This window comes from Chondrus crispus, genomic scaffold (genome assembly GCF_000350225.1).
Source record: "Chondrus crispus Stackhouse genomic scaffold, scaffold_488, whole genome shotgun sequence".
Taxonomy (NCBI): Eukaryota; Rhodophyta; class Florideophyceae; order Gigartinales; family Gigartinaceae; genus Chondrus; species Chondrus crispus.
In genome coordinates, this window is record NW_005179394.1 from 25,848 (window position 1) to 46,632 (window position 20,785).

At 47.9% G+C, this 20,785-nt stretch overlaps 1 protein-coding gene across 1 annotated transcript; it reads right to left on the reverse strand.

Moving 5' to 3' along the window:
• Positions 1–14,571: 14,571 nt before the first annotated feature.
• CHC_T00000299001 (hypothetical protein) lies at positions 14,572–15,567 on the reverse strand. Its single transcript, XM_005719329.1, has one exon. The coding sequence runs from the start codon at positions 15,565–15,567 to the stop codon at positions 14,572–14,574; it is 996 nt and encodes a 331-aa protein (XP_005719386.1).
• Positions 15,568–20,785: the final 5,218 nt, after the last annotated feature.

Below are 20,785 nucleotides of genomic sequence, written 5' to 3' on the forward strand. Positions count from 1 at the left end.
CGTTACATTTCTTGTGTGACGATTGACAAAAAGGTGCTCTCTACGAAAATAGAAATATTCCTTCCAACTGAGGTGCATTTCGAGCTCAAACCTGTGTTCAAGGCCACACTCCACCCTTCTCGGCTTTGTTGCACGTTTTGAACATCTCAATCTTCATACCTTGCATTCAACCCCCACCAAGAAGTCAATTGCCAAGTCCATGCAATCATAATTAGTTCTATTGCCGTGACTGTGGGTGTCGCTAGTACCAGTAACGCTCTGCACCTCCCCAAACAATGGGTGTTGACAGAAATGCGGTTCTACAGGATTCGGAGAGCATTCATGACGTTAAGATCATTCAAATGCACCTTAGAGGCCGCAAAGGTCTTCAAACCTACTATAAGGTTCATGTTAACAACTTCAAGCGAGCAAAGAGTCAAGTTTTTTACTTTCGCGTGCACTTTCGATTCGTTTATGGCATCGTTATAAGACTGTCAACGTTTTAGACCGCTCATAGAATTCAACGATTGCCTGTGAACAGGCAGCAAGCATAGAGAAGATACAGATGCCCGGTGAACGCTGTAATACGTTTCTTGCCTGCATTCAAAGATCATTAGCTCGCAAACACTCACGTAATGACTTTCACGCCAGCTGGATTGCCCCTCGGACATTATACGCGCTTTGGTCAATTACCAGTTTCGTTAGCACGGAACTATTTGCGGACTCATTTAACGAAAGTGGTGTTCTTCGAGACTACTGTAGTTTGGACCTGGGGGATTTGGAACTTGGTTCTCTAAAAAGTTGGAACTATGTTGAGGACAGCATAGAAGGTGGTGCTGGAAATCCACCCTTCAACAACGTGCTTTTAGAAGACCTGTTTACCAAGTTTGAGAAGGGCGTTCAAAAGGAAAGTCCGTACTGTCGCTGTGTACTATTGCCTATCGGAAAGGGTTCTGAACTGCTAAAGCGAGTTCAGCTACTTACGTCAGAAGCGCATCTTCTGGTATCTATTCCACCGGGATGTCTACCGTTCAGAAATGAAAACGTGTTGCTCACACAGCACTATTTAAAGCCGAAACCGCACTTACACCGGTACATCGGCCTTTTTGTGTGGTGCAACAGGCCTTATCTACTTAAAAACAAAGCACCTTTGAATATAGAAGATGTTTATCAAGCTTGGATCGATGACACTCTTCTCGGCCCAGAACGTGCAGTATTGCACAGCGAAGAGTTTCTAAGGGTTTTCCCTATGGAACTACGGGGAGAAGAGGGCATAGATGGTTTATTGACAGAGCTTTGGAGTACTTAATTCTCATTTTCTACAGTGTGTGTCAATCGCTTGGAGAAAGTAAGTACATGATACACCAAGTTTTAGTGCTTTCTATACATTTAAAAGTAAAGGTTCCATGTCGTCAGGTTCCATGTCAATTGTGGACGTACTTTCAATAGTGTGTACAGAGTTATTGTCATTTTGCTCCTCTGAATCGCTGCTGCTCAGTACAACGGTAGATACCAAGGGTTCTGATTCTACTAGCAGCTGATGGTTGCTAAGGGGTATTAATTCCGCCGGTGCTGAGTTAACTGCACCTTCATGTTCTGAAGTATCGGGAAAGTGATTGGTGCAGACTACTTCGTTGCAGTAGCACCCAATGCACTTTCTTGCCTCTCTCACACATGAACATCGACGAGTAGAACAGTCTCCCTTGCATTTGCAGGAGGACTTCACTTGTCTTATTAGACCTTCAATTTGTCTGAGGTGTTCGTTTGCTTCGAGCAGTATTGAGCCATCTTCATGATAGCCATTCTCAGGTGCACAGCCCCCTACTGTTTCATGTGAAGCATCCATGCAGTGTGCCCTTCCCCAATACTTGTATACAACGAAAAATGACCTCCTTATCTGGAGTTGTAGGTGTTGTACGTGAGGTACTAGCTCATTAATGCTTTTTGCATTATCAGAAACGAAGTTACGTACGTCAATCTTCCATAGATGTGACCCGACCTCATGTGTTGAAGTGAAGATGCTCTTCTTAAAGGCTGAGAATTCTTTCTGTTCTAGAAGTCCCTTCTGTAGTTGGTAAGTTGCTTCAGTGAGAAATTTTCTCGTATGCGTTTTAGAAAGCAGTCGTTCTTTGCCATGCTTGAATAGATACAATGTACATATGAACGTTTCAAATGTTTCAATAGTTGTCTTGTTGATGCCGGTCTCTGGCGGCTCTAGATTAAGCAGATGTTTCCTGAAAATGGCCAACACAAGCACGAAGACTTCATGACTCATGCCAAAGAAAGAGGGTGTAAAATCACAGCCAGCCATACAGTACAGCATAGCTACAGTCTTACCACTGCTTTGTATAGAACATAAAGCGGAGATTGCATCATCAACACTATGAAAGGTGTCGTTCAAAACATGAACGATTCCTTGTGAGTGCATAACTTCGGAGCACAGTAAAATTATGAACACGTCCGTATCGTCTGATAGTATTAAAGACCCTGAAATCAGACTTGTGCTTCGTACATCCCTTGGTACTCTTTCCACGTGGTCTTTTCTTCTATTGGGTTCCATTACACCAAACTACCTGTTAAACTCCTGGAATGGTCCGGCAATGTAAGAAGTGTACGTAGCTACAAATCTAGTCTCAGACTCACCATGTTTCATTTCATGATGACCGATGTATGCACCTCCTCTTGTCTCGAAAACAAGGCAACGATCGCGAGGAATCTGAAACAAGTTACTATCACTATTGCCATTCTCCTTCTCTCTCTTGAGGACAATACATCCTTGAGTTAACATGGATTCAGCATCGTTACTGTCCCTATGCGGTGTTAAATCTTTCGGAGTACAGTTTGTAAATTCTGTTGGTACTGCAAACATACCTCCATGGAGGAATATGCAACAGTTATGCTGTGAATGTTTCAGCAACTCAAAAGATGCTACCGCTGCACAATGCAAATGCAGAGATGCAAGCTCATCTTTTTCGTCTCGGTTGTTGAGGAGGGAGCTCCACGGGACAGTAAGTTCATCGTCGAACTGTAGCCGCCTACAAGTGGTTTCCTGATCCACCTCACTCTCTTGGGGAGTACCTCTGGACCTGTTTTTGTCCCGCCGAGTTTGCTCTGATTTCTTATGCACTATAACCTTGCTTGGTTCATCAATATGAAGGTGAACCTGTCGTAGGTGTTTTGAAGCTGCATCTGTCAAGCATGGTCTCATAATTGATATCATCTTACCAATGACAACACTTTGCAGGGACGTACCCCCACCTGCATTGTCCCCTCTGAAGTGGAGAGAATTCATAACGTCTAGTTGAACAGAGTAGTAAGGTGTTAGCGACGAACCAAACATACTTCGCGACACTCGAGAGCTCGTACCACTGTCGAAGGATATTTTGTTAAAAGAGTACAGAACGTCTCTGTTGTTCCTTCTTGTATACTTTAGGAACCTTGATTTGACTGGATGGTTAAACTGGCCGTTCAGGTCCACGAAACAGTCAGCAAAAGTTGAAACAAGGTGTCTCCGATCATGAAGGGCGTCCCATCGCGCCATAACTTCCTTTAAGTACTCCCTGTTCCCGGAATTTATCGCCTTTCTTTCCTCTGCGTACAGCGCGTCCTTAGCTCTCGCAATCTTTCTCCTGCTTTCAACCATAACAGTAATGAACGAATGTTTGCCCTTAAGTCTTTTTATGCGACTCGGTCCATCTGTGACGCTGGCAGTCAGAGTGACGTCACATCCTGAGCCAGTAATTGTGACCACACCACCGTTCTTTGACATAGACTTAGATGCTCTCGTAACTGCACGTGATCTAGTCCACTTTTTGAAACGTTTCCCTGAAAAGTGGTTGACCACATCCTCTTCAGACAGTCCACCGAACACATCAGGAAATATTACAGAAGAGTGCAGCTTGGTAGTCATCCTTCCCAGCTCTGCGACCTGCAGCAACTTGTTTTGGTCCTCAACTATATTCATTCGTTGGGGAGGGCTGGAAAAAACGTTGGTGAGCCACTCAGAACAGCGATGTGCGATGTTGAGAAAGCCTTTCTCTCTCATTACGTGCAACATTCTGGACACAGTTCTCCACTGAACAGCGTTTCTGTCAAAATGTGACAGGGGCCCTCCCTGCTCCCCTCCATCGTCCAGTATCCTCTTACGACCGAAAGCCCTTGACGCACCAGTGCAATATCTAGACAATGCTCTAAACATAGATACCTGCTGCAGCCATGCCGATGCATTCTGCAGATGACCTAGAAAGTTGACGCTCAGGCTTTTCAAATGTCGAACCGCCAGCATTTCAAGAGACTCATCCAAGTGCACATAAGTCCATCCCCTTCTGTCTATGGCATCTTTTCCTCTTCCTGTAAAACTTAAAAGCTGGACAAGAGAACGGCCTGGCTTCTTGTCATACAGTTCATCCACCACGTATGTTGGTAGAATACCTCGGAAAAAGGCATAGTATAGACTCAACTCCTGATATTTTAAATGGGTCGTTGCGTGCAGGATGGGCATATGCTTGAACCAAAAAATATCTGTGACGTTACTATGACCAGTTCTAGACAGCACATGGAATCTAATGGTGGGTAGTAAGCATGAAAATAGAACAGTGTTCACAAAGTGCTGCCCATTGCATCCACGGCCAAATGCTTTCACTGCCAAATCCCTGATTCTTCTCCCACAGTTTATCGTATCCGCAGTAACAACCTCAGTTGTTTCTTTGTACAATTGACCGAACGGCTTTTCGTTTGTGTGCTGCGATGTTTGAGTACTAACACGTGCCCCCAGAGGTTCTTTAAATACCCCGTCGGCGGAGAGTTTTTTCTCAGAAGCGTTCTTATGCATGCTTGCCACTTGTCTGGCAAGCTCATAATTTTCCAATAGAAGCATATCAGTGATGTGAATAATCATGGCACATGCAAAGTTGAACAATACAGCACGGTTGTTACGTGTATGGGAGTGAGTAAGGATATTTGAGACCTGGCCTTTAGAGAGGCCAGCACATGCAGCAATCTCATCTAACCCAAGACCGTCAAGCATTTCCTTGCATATAGAGTACATGGCTTGCTTTTCCGTATGGAAGAGTCCTGGGAAAGGAACTAGCCACTCATGTAATCTATAAACATCATCTATTATTCCAGGACTCCTGTTGGATGTCGTATTGCCATGCTGTTTTCTGTAAGATTCCATCCAAATCTCTACAAACATCTTGTAAGATGGCTGGTCCCCTCCCACAACCACATGTCTAGGGCACCCTGGATGGCCAGGCCTTATTTGTTTCTCAATTATCTTTAAAACCCTTCGAACTGTGAGCTTGTCTGCAGCACTGTCTCGACTTATCTCGACGTAAACAACTTGCTGGTCGTATAAAGACTCATCTGTAGCAGCCTTGCCGTCGTGCTGCTTAAAAGCTGAAAGAAGTAAAGTCCTGAAGTTCAGCGGTGCTTCAGTGCAGCCATGCTGAAACTCAGTCCGAGCAGAAGTGTTGTACTCACTACCAAGACCCTCTTTTCCACCGACAAGACGGTTTCGGTAACCTGAGCACAGCCCGAAGACAATTACACTAAACTCTGAAATAATTTCATGGCTTTCGGGTGGCAATAGCTTGTCTACGAAAGAGCCCCTATCGCCAAGGAGGCTCGAAGTTTTCCAGTCACCAGGTTCAGCTTTAAACCTTTTCCTGTGGAGTTCCATATTCTCCAAAGGCTTCCACTTTTTTGTGATTCCTTGCAGAAGAGAGCCATTTACCTTCGGCATTGGCTTTCCATCAACCTTGACAGCATGCGGTGATGTACTGTCCCAGTTATCGAACTGGAGAAGGGGCAGTGCTTTTGTGTCCACAACAGTACTGTCCCAGGGACCATTCCTCTCCCTCCCGGCAATAAGATTCTGCCTATATCGTTCTGTTGTAGTATAAGAGAGAAAAAGGCCCAGAGAATTCAAGACGCTCACGAATGAGGGGCTAACCTCACAAATACCTGCAATTGAAATGCACGTCGTCAGGGGTCCTGACACTCCGTTTGTGCAACTTAAAAATGTCTGCTCTATTGACTTCAGTGCACGAACACATAGGGCAAGATCTGCACGTGGATACTCAGAACCATGGCTTAGAGCTTCCTCTATAGATGGCTGTGCCATCAACGCAGGGTTATTAGATAGAGGAAACACATCCCTCACACTTTGACGACTAGCTCTTGCAGATACTGACCACGATACAATACGGCGGTCAGAAGCCATGGTGTACACAACGTCTGTCCACAGCTCCTTAGGCAAAACTGATATCTCATCTGTCAACGACCAGTTACCCCCCCAGTACTTTTGCTTGCTGTCTCGAAAGTGTTTGGCAACAGTATCAAGATATGATCTAATGTTGGAAGAGGTAGGTCTAGTCCATGTAAGTCCCTTTGAAGTTGTCTTCACACTGGCAGATAGCATTTGCTCAATTTGCGAAGCAACTACATTAAACCTTGAACAATACCCTAGCTTCTTTAAAATTACCCCCATACCAGCAAGGGAAGGTTCTAAACGCTTCTGTAATGTGCGATCATCAACACGTGCTAGTTTAGAGTGTGTATCACTCTTGCAAAAGCCACAAAGAGCTTTTCGGGCATGGCAAACATCAGAGAACGGCAGCAATCGGACTGTACTACAGTCATTTTCAATGTTCACACAGGAGAGCCGCAGAGTTTTGGCGACCGTTCTAATCTCCTCTGCTATAGACGACTCTTGCAACCGCAGGTAGTGGGGTGAGGTCTCTGGTTCAACGGAGAACAGAACGCATTTCACAAGCCAGCTTTCGATAATGCTCTTTAGACTGTGTGTAGAAAATATAGGTCTGCCTCCTCTCTTCCCTTCAGTGACGACATACAGACATGAGCGACAACATCGCCTTCCCATTACCTGTCTTGCACCAAGCGACCCCCCGGAATGGCTGTACACGCTGTCATCTAGTTGGGATAGTAGTTCGACGTTATTTGAGGTGTCTAAATCAATCTCGGATATCTCCCAAAGTCGTCCTATAGCCTTCTGGTCATCTATAGGACATCCTCGTCTGTAAAAGATGCACTTTGATGTTCCGGCCTGGGAGAGCTCGAAACGCCTTGCCTTTAGCTTAGAAAGACGTATATGATTAATGTGGTTGTAGCAGTGATAAAATTTGCCTGGATGTTGAAGTATGTCCTCAGCAGTTTCTCTGCTACACTTCGATAATCGACAGAGCTCATTGATGAATTCTGTCTGGACTTCTACACTGCACAGCTGAATGTTGAATAGTTTCCAGTCCCGAGAAGGGTTTCGCACGTTCTCTGCATCTTCTATTCCAGCTCTACTACATATCTCACACGTCTGGCGTTCAGCCCTATCCCTTTTCGGAAGATACCGGGTCTTCCAGGCAGCTAAAGACTTTCTTGATATTCTGGGGTACTTTCTAGACGCACATATCATATTCCAGCCAGACTTCTTATCTCGACAATAGCTGCAAAGGTAAACAGTGGTCTTGGAGTCCTGTGGAAGTGTCAGAAAGGGGTTTGGGATGACTCCGGTATCCACACTGGACCTGTTCGAGATTTGAGAGACAGTTAGATGCACAGGGAGACTAGGAGTGCGCTCATTGCGCACATTACAGGCGTAACAGGACCGTTCCGTACCCTCTGCTCCCATGAACGGATCGGGAGAAACCCTACCCTCAGAGTTCATACCTTGGTGTTTTCAAGAACTGAAAATGGTGATGTGAAGCTAAAGCTGCATGTATTTCAATGAAGGGGGTGACTTTGTGTGTCATGAACAGGAACATAGGAGGAGAGCAATCTGAAGAGTCGTTGTCGCGAGTGTGGCGAAAATATGCCTTTATAGCGTTGGCGGAGTCGATTTTCGATGACTTGTGTCCAGCTCATCGACACAAAAATTTATCATAACTCTCAAAATGCGGAATGAAATTGCCAGATCACTGACTGATATGGAATAATCCCACTGGCAATTTCCTACAGATTCAATCCAATGTAGATCTAGTCTTGTGTTAGAAATACGATAAAAGGAAGGTTCGCAAAGCAGTTGTTCCTTTTGTTTTGGAGGATGTGTGCGTGTGGGCGGGATCTGTTCAAAATCGAAGCGTCTGCAACTGCTGGCTCTAGCAAACGCGTTGTTGGTGGACTGGGATCTCACCGTGTACTACACGGTGTTCAAGAATTCATAGTTTTCGAATTCGAAAACTATGAATTCTTTTTTCCTCTATTCCCGCTAAAGAGAATAGGCCCCATTGACTTCGTACACGTAGCTATCCCTTATAGCACCTTTCTTGGGCAGTTTATTATTCTTCCGCGCTTTGCACTCCTACCCAACCCGGGTACCGTTTTCAATTTATCTCATTCCTTATCTGCGTACCGTCACCCAAAACACTTCATCTCAATTCCTCTCTGCGTTTGTCACCCAAACTACTGGATCCACCGTCATGGTTACTGCTACTTCCCCACTTCCGAGACGCAGCCCTCGTCTTCATCGATGGGTTTCCGTCGCATCCGCATCGTCGACTGCTCAAAAGGGTTTGGAACTTTGCGAACGACGTCTACATTACAATAATGACAGCCTTGAGCACATCTCCGTACCGAGATCAGTGGGCTCCAGACGCCACGAGAACCTCCTTGACAGTTCTCAACGAAATTCAACCGCGCAACCGTCACAACTGCCGCCGTCTTCCCCACAACTATCACGTACGCTAGGCGGAGATGATCCTACGGTGCCACCAAGCTCACACGCTCGGCGTAATAGCGAAATGACTACGCAGTCTTTTTTCCATCCTCGCGCGTCACTGGACATAGAAATCCATTCCGCAAATCCTGTTAACGATCTTCAGTTTAATGGCACCGCTCCGCTCCGGTTTCCAGAGCGTATGGAGGTTACTGGAGAAGATAATGGCGAGATGAGTGATGAAGGGGATAATCAGCCGGTTAGAGTTTCGGAGGCAGATGGTATGTCACGAGCATTTGCATTTTTCTTGGCGTTAAAGGGCAAGCCGATCCGAACAGTTCTAAAGCACCGGGACCCCAAATAAGCTGGGAAAAGGGATGCCCTTGCTGCCAAACTCATCTTGCATCTCCGTCTTTCACTTTCGTCGGGTAAGAGAATTATCGCTACAACGCAGACGCACCCAGAAATAGAGCGATACGAGTCTTGGTTGCGAAGAAAACTGGAACAAATCAAAATCTATCCCATGAGTATATCGCATACGCCTCAAGAGGCTTCGCTGCTGTATCTAATTACCGCAAAGGAGGCTGAAGAGTATAAGAAAAATAATGTTGTTCTCGATCGGGCGAGGTCAGGACTGTCTCCTTCGAACCCGCCTCGGCAATCTCCTCGTAGAGCTGGTAACACGGCCGAGCGACACTTGGACCCTGCGGAGGACGCCAACAACTTCAATCTGAGCGAATATGCGCGTCTTCTGATCATCATGCGAGATGATGAAGAAACGAATGCTGCCCTTATAGGGATGGGACAAACGCTGACCAGGTCTCAATTACATGCGGTTTTCACGCGAGAAAACCTCTGGGGCGTTGTCGAAATCAGCCTTAACGATCCATCTTTGTGATCTTTCTTGGATATGACAGGTAGGGTTGATGGTGTTGATTCTCAACTCCCCCCGGTGGCCTACCGCACAGCGTCTTTTCTCAAGCACAAGTTGGATGAAGGCAAGAGGAATTTCACCACATATTTGCACCGTTGGGCAGCCTCCGGTCAAAACGATCCGGACAGATTTGGGAGGTATGTCTCTAAACTCCCGAGCGGCGAATTTAGCGATTTGGGGATGTGCATGATGATTGTGCTTTCCGCTACTCAGAAAGGGACTCCTTATGACGACGGTGCCTTCACGAATCTATGTTGTAAGCTTATTCCGGGAGGGCGGGACGCTATGAAGGATCGAGGACTGACGGTACGAAAACTGAGGGACGACCGAGCTCTCTAGGCAAACGTAGAAGGAGCGGTCAACAAGAAAGTTTGAACGCGATGGAAACTTGGGTTTCCGAAATGGCTAGCTCCTATGTAGAGAGCAGAGCGGTAAACAAGCCGACCGCTCAAGAGGAGGTGTTGGAAAATTACAACAACACTTTGAAAAGATCAAGATACTGGATAAGGCGGAGAAGCTCTTGGCTGAGAGAAACGGTCAGTAATTCTACAGTATTTCATAATTTGAAGAAGCTTAAGAGAAAGGTAGGAAGGGATTTGTTACAGGAACTGGACGAGGGACAGTCTGGAGAGAACAAGGGTGATGCGGTAATTGATGTTGCCCCAGAGTCTCCGCGAATACTGTCTACAGTAGTGCTTTGGTACGCCGAAAGCGAAGCGAGCGCGTTTGGAACTTGGTGGGAAGTTGGGAAGGGCTTTTTACGTTTCCAGGAGGTTTCTAGCGTTGTACATCGATAAAGTTTACGATTCTACTTCAAGAAATTGCTTTTGCTCACAATCCTTCCATCGCGATCGTAAGGCTTTGTCCTCTGTGTGAGCAACAATCTGGACTCTTGCGCTTACCTCTATTTTCACCGCAACGAAGCGTCCTCGCCAATTCTGTTGTTGTAATCCTGCGAATTTACCGATTCTGTCTACTGCTTTTGCGACACGATGATGCACAAGAAGGTCTTTTATTATTCATGTTGATTCCTTGGCGCTCTTAATCTTCCACAGAGATACTGACCGTTTCATGAGGTCTTTCGGCTTCACTACCTGGCTCTTGATCGGTTTCGGTGTTCCACGCGTGGTAGGCAGTGATTTAAACGCGGAGAAACTGCCAGACGAAGAACGCAGACATCAAGAGCATGTCAAGCAACTTTAAAGCGCAGTGATCAAGGTCAAACGCGCAACATTGCGAGACGGACGACTCTTTCACATTACCACTCTAACAAAATACCAGTTGGGGGAAGGCCATCCTCCAAAAATCTTTTTTCTGATTCTCGCAAACTCCGCTACGGCGATGCATCTATAGCTGTTATTACTCAATGGAAATTTGGTAGTGGACATTAAAAGGAACTACAGAAGGCCTGCGTCGATTTTTCTGCTTAACTAAATCTACAAGCAGATCACGCTTCATGCAGCCACACTCCGCCCGGCTTAAAGCTCCTCTGGTTCGTCCTCCGGATTCCGCCCGTTGGCGGGGGTTGGACTTCTTCGTGCGTAGATGTACTGATATTGTGTGATTGTTAATATAGTTACACAATTTTTGTCTTGAAAATGACAGGCCAGGTTCAACTTTTACTCAATCTCTAGCGGAAGGGGCACAGAATCTGCGATAAACGGACTTCAACCAGTGGTATGACTTGTCGAATGAAGTTGCTGCGGCATCCTTCGAAAAAGGAGTGAGTAGATGACTGGGGAGTGTTCTTGAGAGAACAGGAACTAGGAATTGAAAAAGAAGTACTCGGTTGCAGCAGCGAAAAGGAAGAAGTCGGAAATGCACAAGAAACGATGAAAGATTGCTAAAAGTCGCTGGCGACAGTTTTAAGAACAAGACGGAACTTGAAACGGTGACAAAAACGCGTGGCAGCCGAGGAAGGAATGTAGATGGGTTGGGAAACTGAGAGACCGAAAACAGTTGGAAGGGGGATAGGTTTTGCGGGAAAACGGCTTGGTGTGTTGCATCGCCATATTCGTGTCCTCTTTTGGGTCAGGACAAACATGATGCCCGTGAAAACGGTCAAAGAACGGGTTTTGTCGACCATGGAGCAAGTGGGGGTAGGAGGGATGTGGTTCGAGAACCAGCCCGGTAGTACGGGCAATGGATATGGAGCGGCCTGGTGCATGACGTGCTGCGCTAAGATCCACTGATCCATTGCCCATGACTATGAAATGGTGCAGATCCAATCTTTCGCTGTGATGCCAATACGGCACCGCATAGTTTTCCCTTGTAATTAAAATAAGATTCTTACAAAACTACCGTCCATCCACGTCCAACATGCCAGTCCACGCAATACAGGGGGTACCCCGTTTTAGTGCACATACGTGCGAGGTCTCCAGATGTGCGCTATACCGGGATGTGCGCACCATTGAATAACAACAGAAAAGAGCCTTTAGAATGGTATTTATTGCTTTGGGCCCACTACTAGTCCTTTGTACAAACGTTATGCAGGACTATTTCGTTACGTAACGAAATAGTCCTGCATAGCGGACTGACGGCGTGGCTTTTTCTTGGATAGTGCTTTGAAAAGCAAGTTCTTGGCACCCCTTAAATGAAGCGCGTCTGTGGCTGCGGCACTTGCTTCAAATATAGAAAAAGAGTTTGCAATCTCTGCAAATGTAGCAGACACAGCCTTATTTCCACAAGTCCTAACAGTAGTCTCACCAGTAGATTCCTCATCTATATCTGTAGCAACATGAATCTCTTCGGTCAAGGCCGCTTCAACGTCCTCAATTACTTCTGCTTGTAAAGCCTCACGCACTTCCGAAATTGCCTCAACCCCCACCCATGAACGTGCACTCTTCGCCGTTAGGCTGCCAATCTCCGATGCTTCCCTTATGATATCAACATTTTTGCACTCTACAGTTTTCGCGCTCAAGGAAATACTGAGCATCCCGGAGATAAGTACGGCAGTGTCTGCTTCTACAGAGGTAATGTTGCTTTTTCCCACCAGGTTCCTCAGCTCGGCTTCCATAAAGGGAGGAAGTACCTGAGCTTTGACCCAGCAGCGTGCTGCAGTAGCAGATGATAAGTGTTGCTGATCTTCGCAATGTAACTCCGCTGCGTCTAAGATATGGGGAGGATGCCCCTCCATTACTCCCTTCGTCCCAGCAGGTAGGGACTTAATCCCCGCACAGAGAGTGTCTCGTTCTTCTAACAGTTCAACAACTTTCTCCAGTAGACTATACCTGTATTGAATCTTGACAGACGCAATTATGCCATAGTCCATGGGTTGATGAACCGAGGTACAGTTTGGAGGTAAGAAAAATATTTTCACCTGGCCAATGGGGTCAGTTAAATTTGTGCCATGGGAACTGGCATTGTCCAAGATCAGAGCCACATCCTGTGACGTCTTCTTCCTGATAGCTGGCAAGAACTCCCGCATAAACCATCGTTGACAGGTCATCCCATCATTCCATGCCTTCTTCTGAGCCAGGTAAGGCAGAGGGCACTTTCGGAGCTTAAATGCCCTGGGGTTCTGGGCATTCCCAATCACAGTATATGGCAGTATGTGTGAACCATCTGCATTGGTTGTTATTATCAGAGTGATACGATCTTTCGCCTTCATGCCCTTTATTCCACGGACTGTGTTGGTGTCTTCGCGGAAGACGTATGATTTGCGGGTAAACAAAAGATAGAACAGCCCAGTCTCGTCCATGTTGTAAATGTTTTCAAGCGAAAATGGCTGCAGATCCCTCCGAAGTTGCTTCATACCCAGCTCAATTTTCTTGTGGTCAACACTATCAGCCTGTCCATGTAGGGTTACACTCTTCAACTGGTGTCTCATAACAAAATTTGTGATCCAGTGCTCAGAAGTTGAAAACTTTTCGAGTGCCTTCTTCTCTGCGTCATCAGTGCTTTTTTCAAGCAGCTTGTCTGTGACTCTCAATGCTCTCACATGTAACACGTCCCTAGTGACTGGCAGGCCTGCCTTGCGAGCCATACTGAAAAATTGCAGAAGTGTATCCTCAATGAGGGTGAAATGACCGGTCTTGAAGGATTTACGACTGGCAATTCCAGAGTGTTCCATTGTCATTTTTCTGGGTCTTGGCGCATCTGACTTGATTTGGCTGCACTGTCTCCTGCTGATTTTGTACTTGTTCATGACAACTGCTTGCGATGCTCCTCGTAGCTCTTCAGAAATTAACAGCTTTGTTTTAACGTCGAGCCTAGTCTTGGATTTCTTGCCGGCCTCCTTATTAATTGTGCGAAATTCACGAAAATTGCCAAGGCGATCCTGCAAGCTTTCCCGTTTTGCTGAGGGAGAAGGCGCACCGGTTGTGTCAGTGGCTGAGGGTGTGGGCTCGGGAGCTGGATCGAGTGGTTCGGAATATTCGGGAAAAGCACATGGGGGGCAGATGAGGGGGCCGAATCTAACTCATTTGTTGGGGAAGAGCCACACCAACTGTGCCAGTGACCTTTGCACTTGATGCATTGGTGGTAATTTCCAATAGGGTCACGTTTTTCGCATGAGGGTTCCACACAGCGGTTGAGATGGGACGGTGAGCTCATTGCTGGTACTTCTTTGTTCTTGAAGGTGGCCGTAGAAGGGGCTCGAACTTTACTCGTTCTTGGCAATTTATAAAGAGAGAGCCCGATAGTGTACCAAATCGGGCTGCATATGCAGCCAAAAGAGCCGTTCTGTACTGTATCAGCTACAAAACATATGCATTGGAGCTGTTACAGCTGTTCTGTACTACAGTGCTGGCAAAAACTATAAGGCACCTGGTACTTTTGCATATTCCTAGAAATGTTTTTATGCTATCATAAAACCCTTTGCCTTATTGAAGGCCAATGAGGCGTTGATACTGCCCATGCAGTCATTGTTTAAAAAAATCTATGGTGGTGGACGCTATCGCGTCTTATTCCCCATACGCGTGGCAAAAACTATAAATACAGTTGCATACACAGAGGTCTAATGCGCTCGGAACTAGACAAAAAACAGTGTTTAATAGCATATCTTCTTCCCCTTGGCGTACACAACATCAACGCACCGCTTCTGCATAGATTCAGTAAGTTTTCGGACCGTATTGGGTGCAATATTTGCCCAAGGTTCCATGATACACTCAGTAAGAGACTCAATATCTTCAAATTGCCTCTGTTGCGCATAAACGGACCTCACGAGTATACCCCACAGATTCTCGATTGGATTCAGGTCTGGCGAGTACGCAGGCCACTCTAGCAGCGATATACCGTTGTCCGAGAGCCATTTTTTCGCCAGCAGTGAACGATGGCAAGGTGCGCCATCCTGCATAAACGTCCAAGTAATTGGTAGATCCTCCGCAAAAGGTAGCAGATGGTTCTCTAGAGTTGTCACGTACTTCGCTCCATCCTGCTTTCCTTCCATAAAAACAAGCTCTGATATCCTTGAACCGGCAAAGCATGCCCAAACCATAACACTCGAACCCCCATTTTGTCTCTTTGAAAACCACTCCTTCTCCTTTCTCAAGTCATGCCATTTATACGCCAAACCGTCTGGTTCATCCAAGTTGAACTTCTTTTCATCGGACCAGACGATTTGGGACCATTTTGCATTGCTCCACACCATTCGTGTCATCGCCCACTTGAGCCCAGATTTTTCATGACGCTCACGCATCGCTGGTGTCCGTGCAATTTGCTTGTATCGCAAATGCTCGGCTGCAGCGAGAACCTGGCGTACACGGCGAGCTTTGACACTCAGTTGCAATGCTTTCACAATCCCTGCTGACCCCAAATCTCCTTTGGAGCCTTTCCGTAAAATTCTTCGCTTATCAGCCTCCGTTAATTTTGGCGGCCTTCCTCCCGCATTTTTGCGATTGTACCGCTTTTGATCGCTCAAAAAGTTTGTAACAACTGTGCGGGATCGTCCCAGCTCGCGGGCAATAGCAGATAGGGAGATACAGTTGGAGTGATGGACAAGGATTTGTCCTTTTTCAAAAGTTGTGAGCCTTGTGTTTCGAGGCATGATTGTGCGTGTTTTGTTTTAGCTTGGGGAACCGCAGTGGCTCGTAGCAATGAAGAAGAGATAGTTTGCACTGTGTAAAGCTTTTTGGCGCGAAAGGAGCTCTTTGAGGGGTCTTTTGTTGCACGTGTATGCAACTGTATTTATAGTTTTTGCCACGCGTTTGGGGAATAAGACGCGATAGCGTCCACCACCATAGATTTTTTAAAAAAATAACTGCATGGGCAGTATCCACGCCTCATTGGCCTTCAATAAGGCAAAGGGTTTTATGATAGCATAAAAACTTTTCTAGGAATATGCAAAAGTACCAGGTGCCTTATAGTTTTTGCCAGCACTGTATATGCTACAAAGCATATGCTTTGTAGCTGTTACAGTACAGAACGGCTCTTTTATGTAACTGGCCCACCCCTCCCGTTGCCAAAAGGTACTGTTTAGATATTTATCATACTTTTTCGTGCACCCCGGACCTATGTGCGCAAAACCGCGTCATGCGTTAAATTGGTGTGCGCTAAAACGGGGCACCCCCTGTATCTAGAACGGGCCTGATGCAGATCGGTATCGGAACCCTTGCTCTGTAATACTCCTGAGGTGCCCTGCCGTAAAACCAAAAAGCATTGTGAGGAATGAAACTCGTGCCTAATTCTTGAGAAGTCGATTTCTGCAAAGTTCGTCGTATTTATTTCTCACAAGCTCTTGCGTACCGTCACTAGTATTGAAAGGTCGTTTGTGGCAGTACTGCACAGTAGCTGTAGTCGTGCCGGTGTTTTCGCGCTTTTATAGGGTACATGGACCTATTTTCTTCGCCGAGTGAAATGCGACAGGTATTGGTCACGTCTGCAGTGGTGTATTGTGTTGACGGGTGTAAGGTCGAGAACGTACTTGGCAGGGAGTCCGGTACAATTTGTTGGCGTTAACGCACCACCGATCGGGCCCAACCAAAGGAGCACTGCCGGAGTATAGAGACTGCGAAGATTTGTTTTCATCCTTCTTGTCTCATGTTCCCTATTGCGGTCCGCAAGCGGACTCAACTTGGCAATGTTTATAAGGCTGATGGCTGTGCGATGAGAAACACTAATTTAACAGCCGCCGATGCCTGCCGGCGACGCTCGCCGGCTTACACAGGCCACGGAGCAGGTATACGTGTGAGATATTTTTAGGGAAATATTTGCATTTTACTGTAGAGGGAGATTTTATTCTGTAGTCCGAAATTTTATTTGAATTTTAGAGAAGCGAACGCGGACGGCCCGGCGGAATCCGGGCCGGATGCGTGGACGCTTCTGGAAGGAATTTCGTAGAAATAAAAGAGAGAGGGGGACGGGCGCTGCGGGGAAGGGGGGACGAGACTCGGCCGACCCTCACCACGAACGACACGCTCCCCAGAACCGCCACCCCCATTTCACCGACAACATGGTACTCTTGTGGAGGGCCGATGCAGAGACAAGTGCGGGCCCTAACCCTGTTACCTACGATGGGTCGAACGGGTCAGATGTTTCCAAGTTTCTGTTCGTATACGAGAACATCATTATGCGCGGCAAGCCTGACGAGGAGAAGGCAGGAGATATCCTATGCCACCTCGAGGGTGCCGCGTTCGACTATTACTATGAAACGTATAGTCATAATGGGAGTCTGACCGAGGCCGCCAGTAACTGGGACGGTGTGAAGAGCGCCCTGTCTGACCGTTTTACGGAGACACCGAGGTCTGAAGAAAACATCCAGAAGGCTACGAGTTGCCGACTGGATGGTGGGAACTTGCTTACTTCGATGGATGAAATGGACAAGCTCTACAGGAGGGCTGGTTTCAATGACGAGGCAAAGCACGGCTTGCTTCGCAATGCCGTAATGGCACATTTGAATGTTGCTCAGTTTGCGATCTATCGTTCTCCGACGACGTACGAAGAACTGATGAAGACCGTGAACGACTTTGCTGCAGGCCGTGACGCCTTCAAGGCGGCGAAAACTGCTGCGCAGTCCGTTGAACCTGTGACTCCCAAGCGTGTATTGATGCGTTCTGATGGAGATCCTCGACAGGACAAGCTGGAGAACAAGGTAGAAGCCATCACCAACCAGCTGGCGGAACTGTCACTGATGATGAAGAAACGACAGACGCCACCAGGGGACAGTGATACGAGTTGGACATGTTCCTATTGCAAGGAAACAGGGCATTCAGCGACTCGTTGTCGTTCCAAACCACACCTTGATACTCGTTACCCAACATGTGGGAAGATTGGACACACGACGGAGACTTGCTGGTCCCGCTTTGCAAGAAAGAATGTGGCTCATGCACGTCCTCAAGGTAACGCTGGCGCAGGAAGCGTTTATGGCCCCAAAGCAGGCGGTTCTGCCAACGACGCCGGTGACAAGGCCACCAGAGACTCGAAGCAAGTCACGGTCATAACTGAGACCACCAAGTGAGAATTGGTGGCAGCTACGAAATGCAACGCCGAAGGAGAGGCCTTGCCGAAGCAGTCGAAGAACCGTGAAGAAGTTTCGATCCCGAGGCTGCTGAATCCCACTCCAGTAGCTCCTAGGGGAACTATCCCATGGAACGAGCCGCTGAGAGTGCCGAGAGTGAAGCCTGCACGCCAGAAGAAGAAGAATGTTTCAAAGAAGGCGGCACTCCAGGAGCACGTCGGCAAGTACAACGTCGTGTCAGAGCTGGCGAATGCGCCGTCTGGTCTAACATTTGGACAACTTGTCCGTGGAGACGCTGAAGGAGCAAGGAAAGAGATGAAGCGCCTTCTATCCAGGAGATTAGGGCGTTCTCGCGGGTTTGCGGGCCACACGGATGTCTTCCCAAGGCGTCTTCCGGTAGTTACTGTTCAAGTTTATGGAACTGATGCTCAAGCACTACTGGATTCGGGTGCGGTGCCGAACATCATGTCGCGGCACCTCATGAAGAGACTTTCTCTGACGCCAGAGAGTACGAAGAAACACATCACTGTGGCAGATGGGAAGAGCTCCCCTTGTGTTGGATCACTGCGCCAGGTCCCCGTCTCGTTTGGGGGACTGGTGAGCATGATGGACTTCCTTGTCGTTACGGGAACACCGTACGACGTCATCGTGGGGATGCCGTCGTTAGAGGAGCTCCAAACGTGCATTGATTTGGGGCAACAGCATGTCCAAGTGACTGTGGGTGCTGAGACGATTCGACTAAGTCTTGAGATGGATGAAGACCATAAGCAGCCGGGATCCGCTACCGACAGTGAGGACTTCACGTCAGACTCGGGGGCCGTGCCGGCTGACTCGACTGACACGGATGAAGACTTCGTCCTTTCGATGCGTGACAGGGTGCCGTTTGAACCAGACCTTGCCTGGGTGGGAGCAGTCACTGAGGACGAAGATCCTCATGCTGGACTTCCGGACCTAGCTGGGGAAGGCTCAGAGTACGAGCCGGCGGATGAGAAAGAGAAGAGATATGAGAAGGAGGAACTTCTCATGTCTAAGCTGAGCCATATCAGCAGAGAGAACGCCGACCGCATAATATGTTCTATCAAGAGTATGGGAATAGCTGCATGGTCTTTGGACGACCTCAGGCCGGCAGATGTCCCTGTGTCACATTCTTTTGAGTTAAATGACGACAGACCCATTTCGCACGCCGTTCGGAGGCTCCCTCCGAGACACAACGCGGTAGTGCGCGAGGAGATCGAGAAGATGTAGAAGGCAGGGATCATTACCCCCTCTGTAGCTCCTTGGTCGTTTCCGGTCGTCATCGCAACGAAGAAGGACGGGAAACCTCGCTTCTGTGTTGACTACCGCGTGCTTAACCGGTTGATGAAGGCCGACAAGTGGCCGTTGCCTAAAATGGAAGAGATATTCGACCTTGAGGGAAGCAAAGTATTCACTACCCTGGACATGTTCTCGGGTTATTGGCAAGTGCGGATGCCCTCATGGTGCAAAGAACAGACGACGTTTGTCTGTCGGTACGGGACGTTTCAATTTGAAGTGATGCCATTCGGGCTCATGAACGCTCCTTTAACATTTCAAAGGATGATGGATGGCGTATTCAGAGACCTGCCATTCGTCCGAGTATACCTTGATGACGTGGTTATCTTTTCAAAGTCCTTGGACGTCCATGTTGACCATTTAATTGAAGTGTTCGAGCTGATTGCTCGCAGTGGATTGAAGTTGAAGCTTGCGAAGTGTTCCTTCGCGCAATCACAGACCAGGCTATTGGGGCACGTCATCGGAAAGAAGGGGATTGAGGTGGATCCAGAGAAGACATTGATCATTTGGGACACCCCCGAGCTGCGCGCCAAGACGGAGTTACGAAGCTTCCTTGGGCTAGCGGGGTAATACCGCCGATTCATCCCTAAGTTCGCAGAAGTCTCCGCATCGTTGCATGCTGCTACTTCTACCAAAGTCGAATTTGAATTTACGGAAGGGATGCGGACCGCCTTCCAGGAGTTGAAGAAGAGGGTGACGTGTCCTCCGCTGTTGGCGCTCCCGAAGTTTGACGAACCCTTCGTGGTCGAGACAGATGCATCCAACATGGCAGTGGGAGCAGTTCTGGCTCAGAAGTGTGGTATAACCCCAAACGGAAATTAGATTAGAATTGGATCAGGGACAGTAAGGCAACGAGCCTTACAGCTATGCGCGCACACACGTGTCGTCCACGTGTACGGGACGCATACTACACGTGGACTGTCAGCCCCGCCGGCTGACAGCGTTACAGTGTCGGTAGACCGGCACTACTGTAGAGTTATGATAGACTACAATGTACATTAAATATGAGCGGACCGCCGGCGGTGGAGGACGACAAGCACGGACTTGTCAAGGATCCTCCACCTTGGTCCGCCCGCTTACTTTTAGGTACTTCCGTCCGTTTTACCTAGGAGTAGCACCGCGCGCGGGTTGAGGACGCGCGTAGCACGCCCACGAGCCGGCTCCGCCTCCGCCCGTCGGTACTGGATCGTCACCCAGTACCGCTCCGGGGCGTCGAGGCGTAGAACCGCTCGCGCGTGCGCGCGTCCTCACCGATCCCGCTCTACCACCGCTACCTCGAGCCCGTGCTCGGTACCGTGGGTGGGCCGTGCTTCTGTCTTCCCGCCGATCGGGGTCTTTCCGAACTGTCAGTACTCACCCCCCTCGTCGTTGGGGGTGATTATACTACAGTGGTCTCCCGACCTAGAAGACTCTCACGATCGAACCGAGAAGACTATCGTTTACCTCCGCGTCCGTACGCGTCGAGATGAGTGGCGAATATCCCACCTCGATTCGCTCG

Coding starts and splice junctions, on each gene's coding strand:
- CHC_T00000299001 (XM_005719329.1), bottom strand. CDS start 15,567: ATGCCTCGAAACACAAGGCTCACAACTTTTGAAAAAGGACAAATCCTT.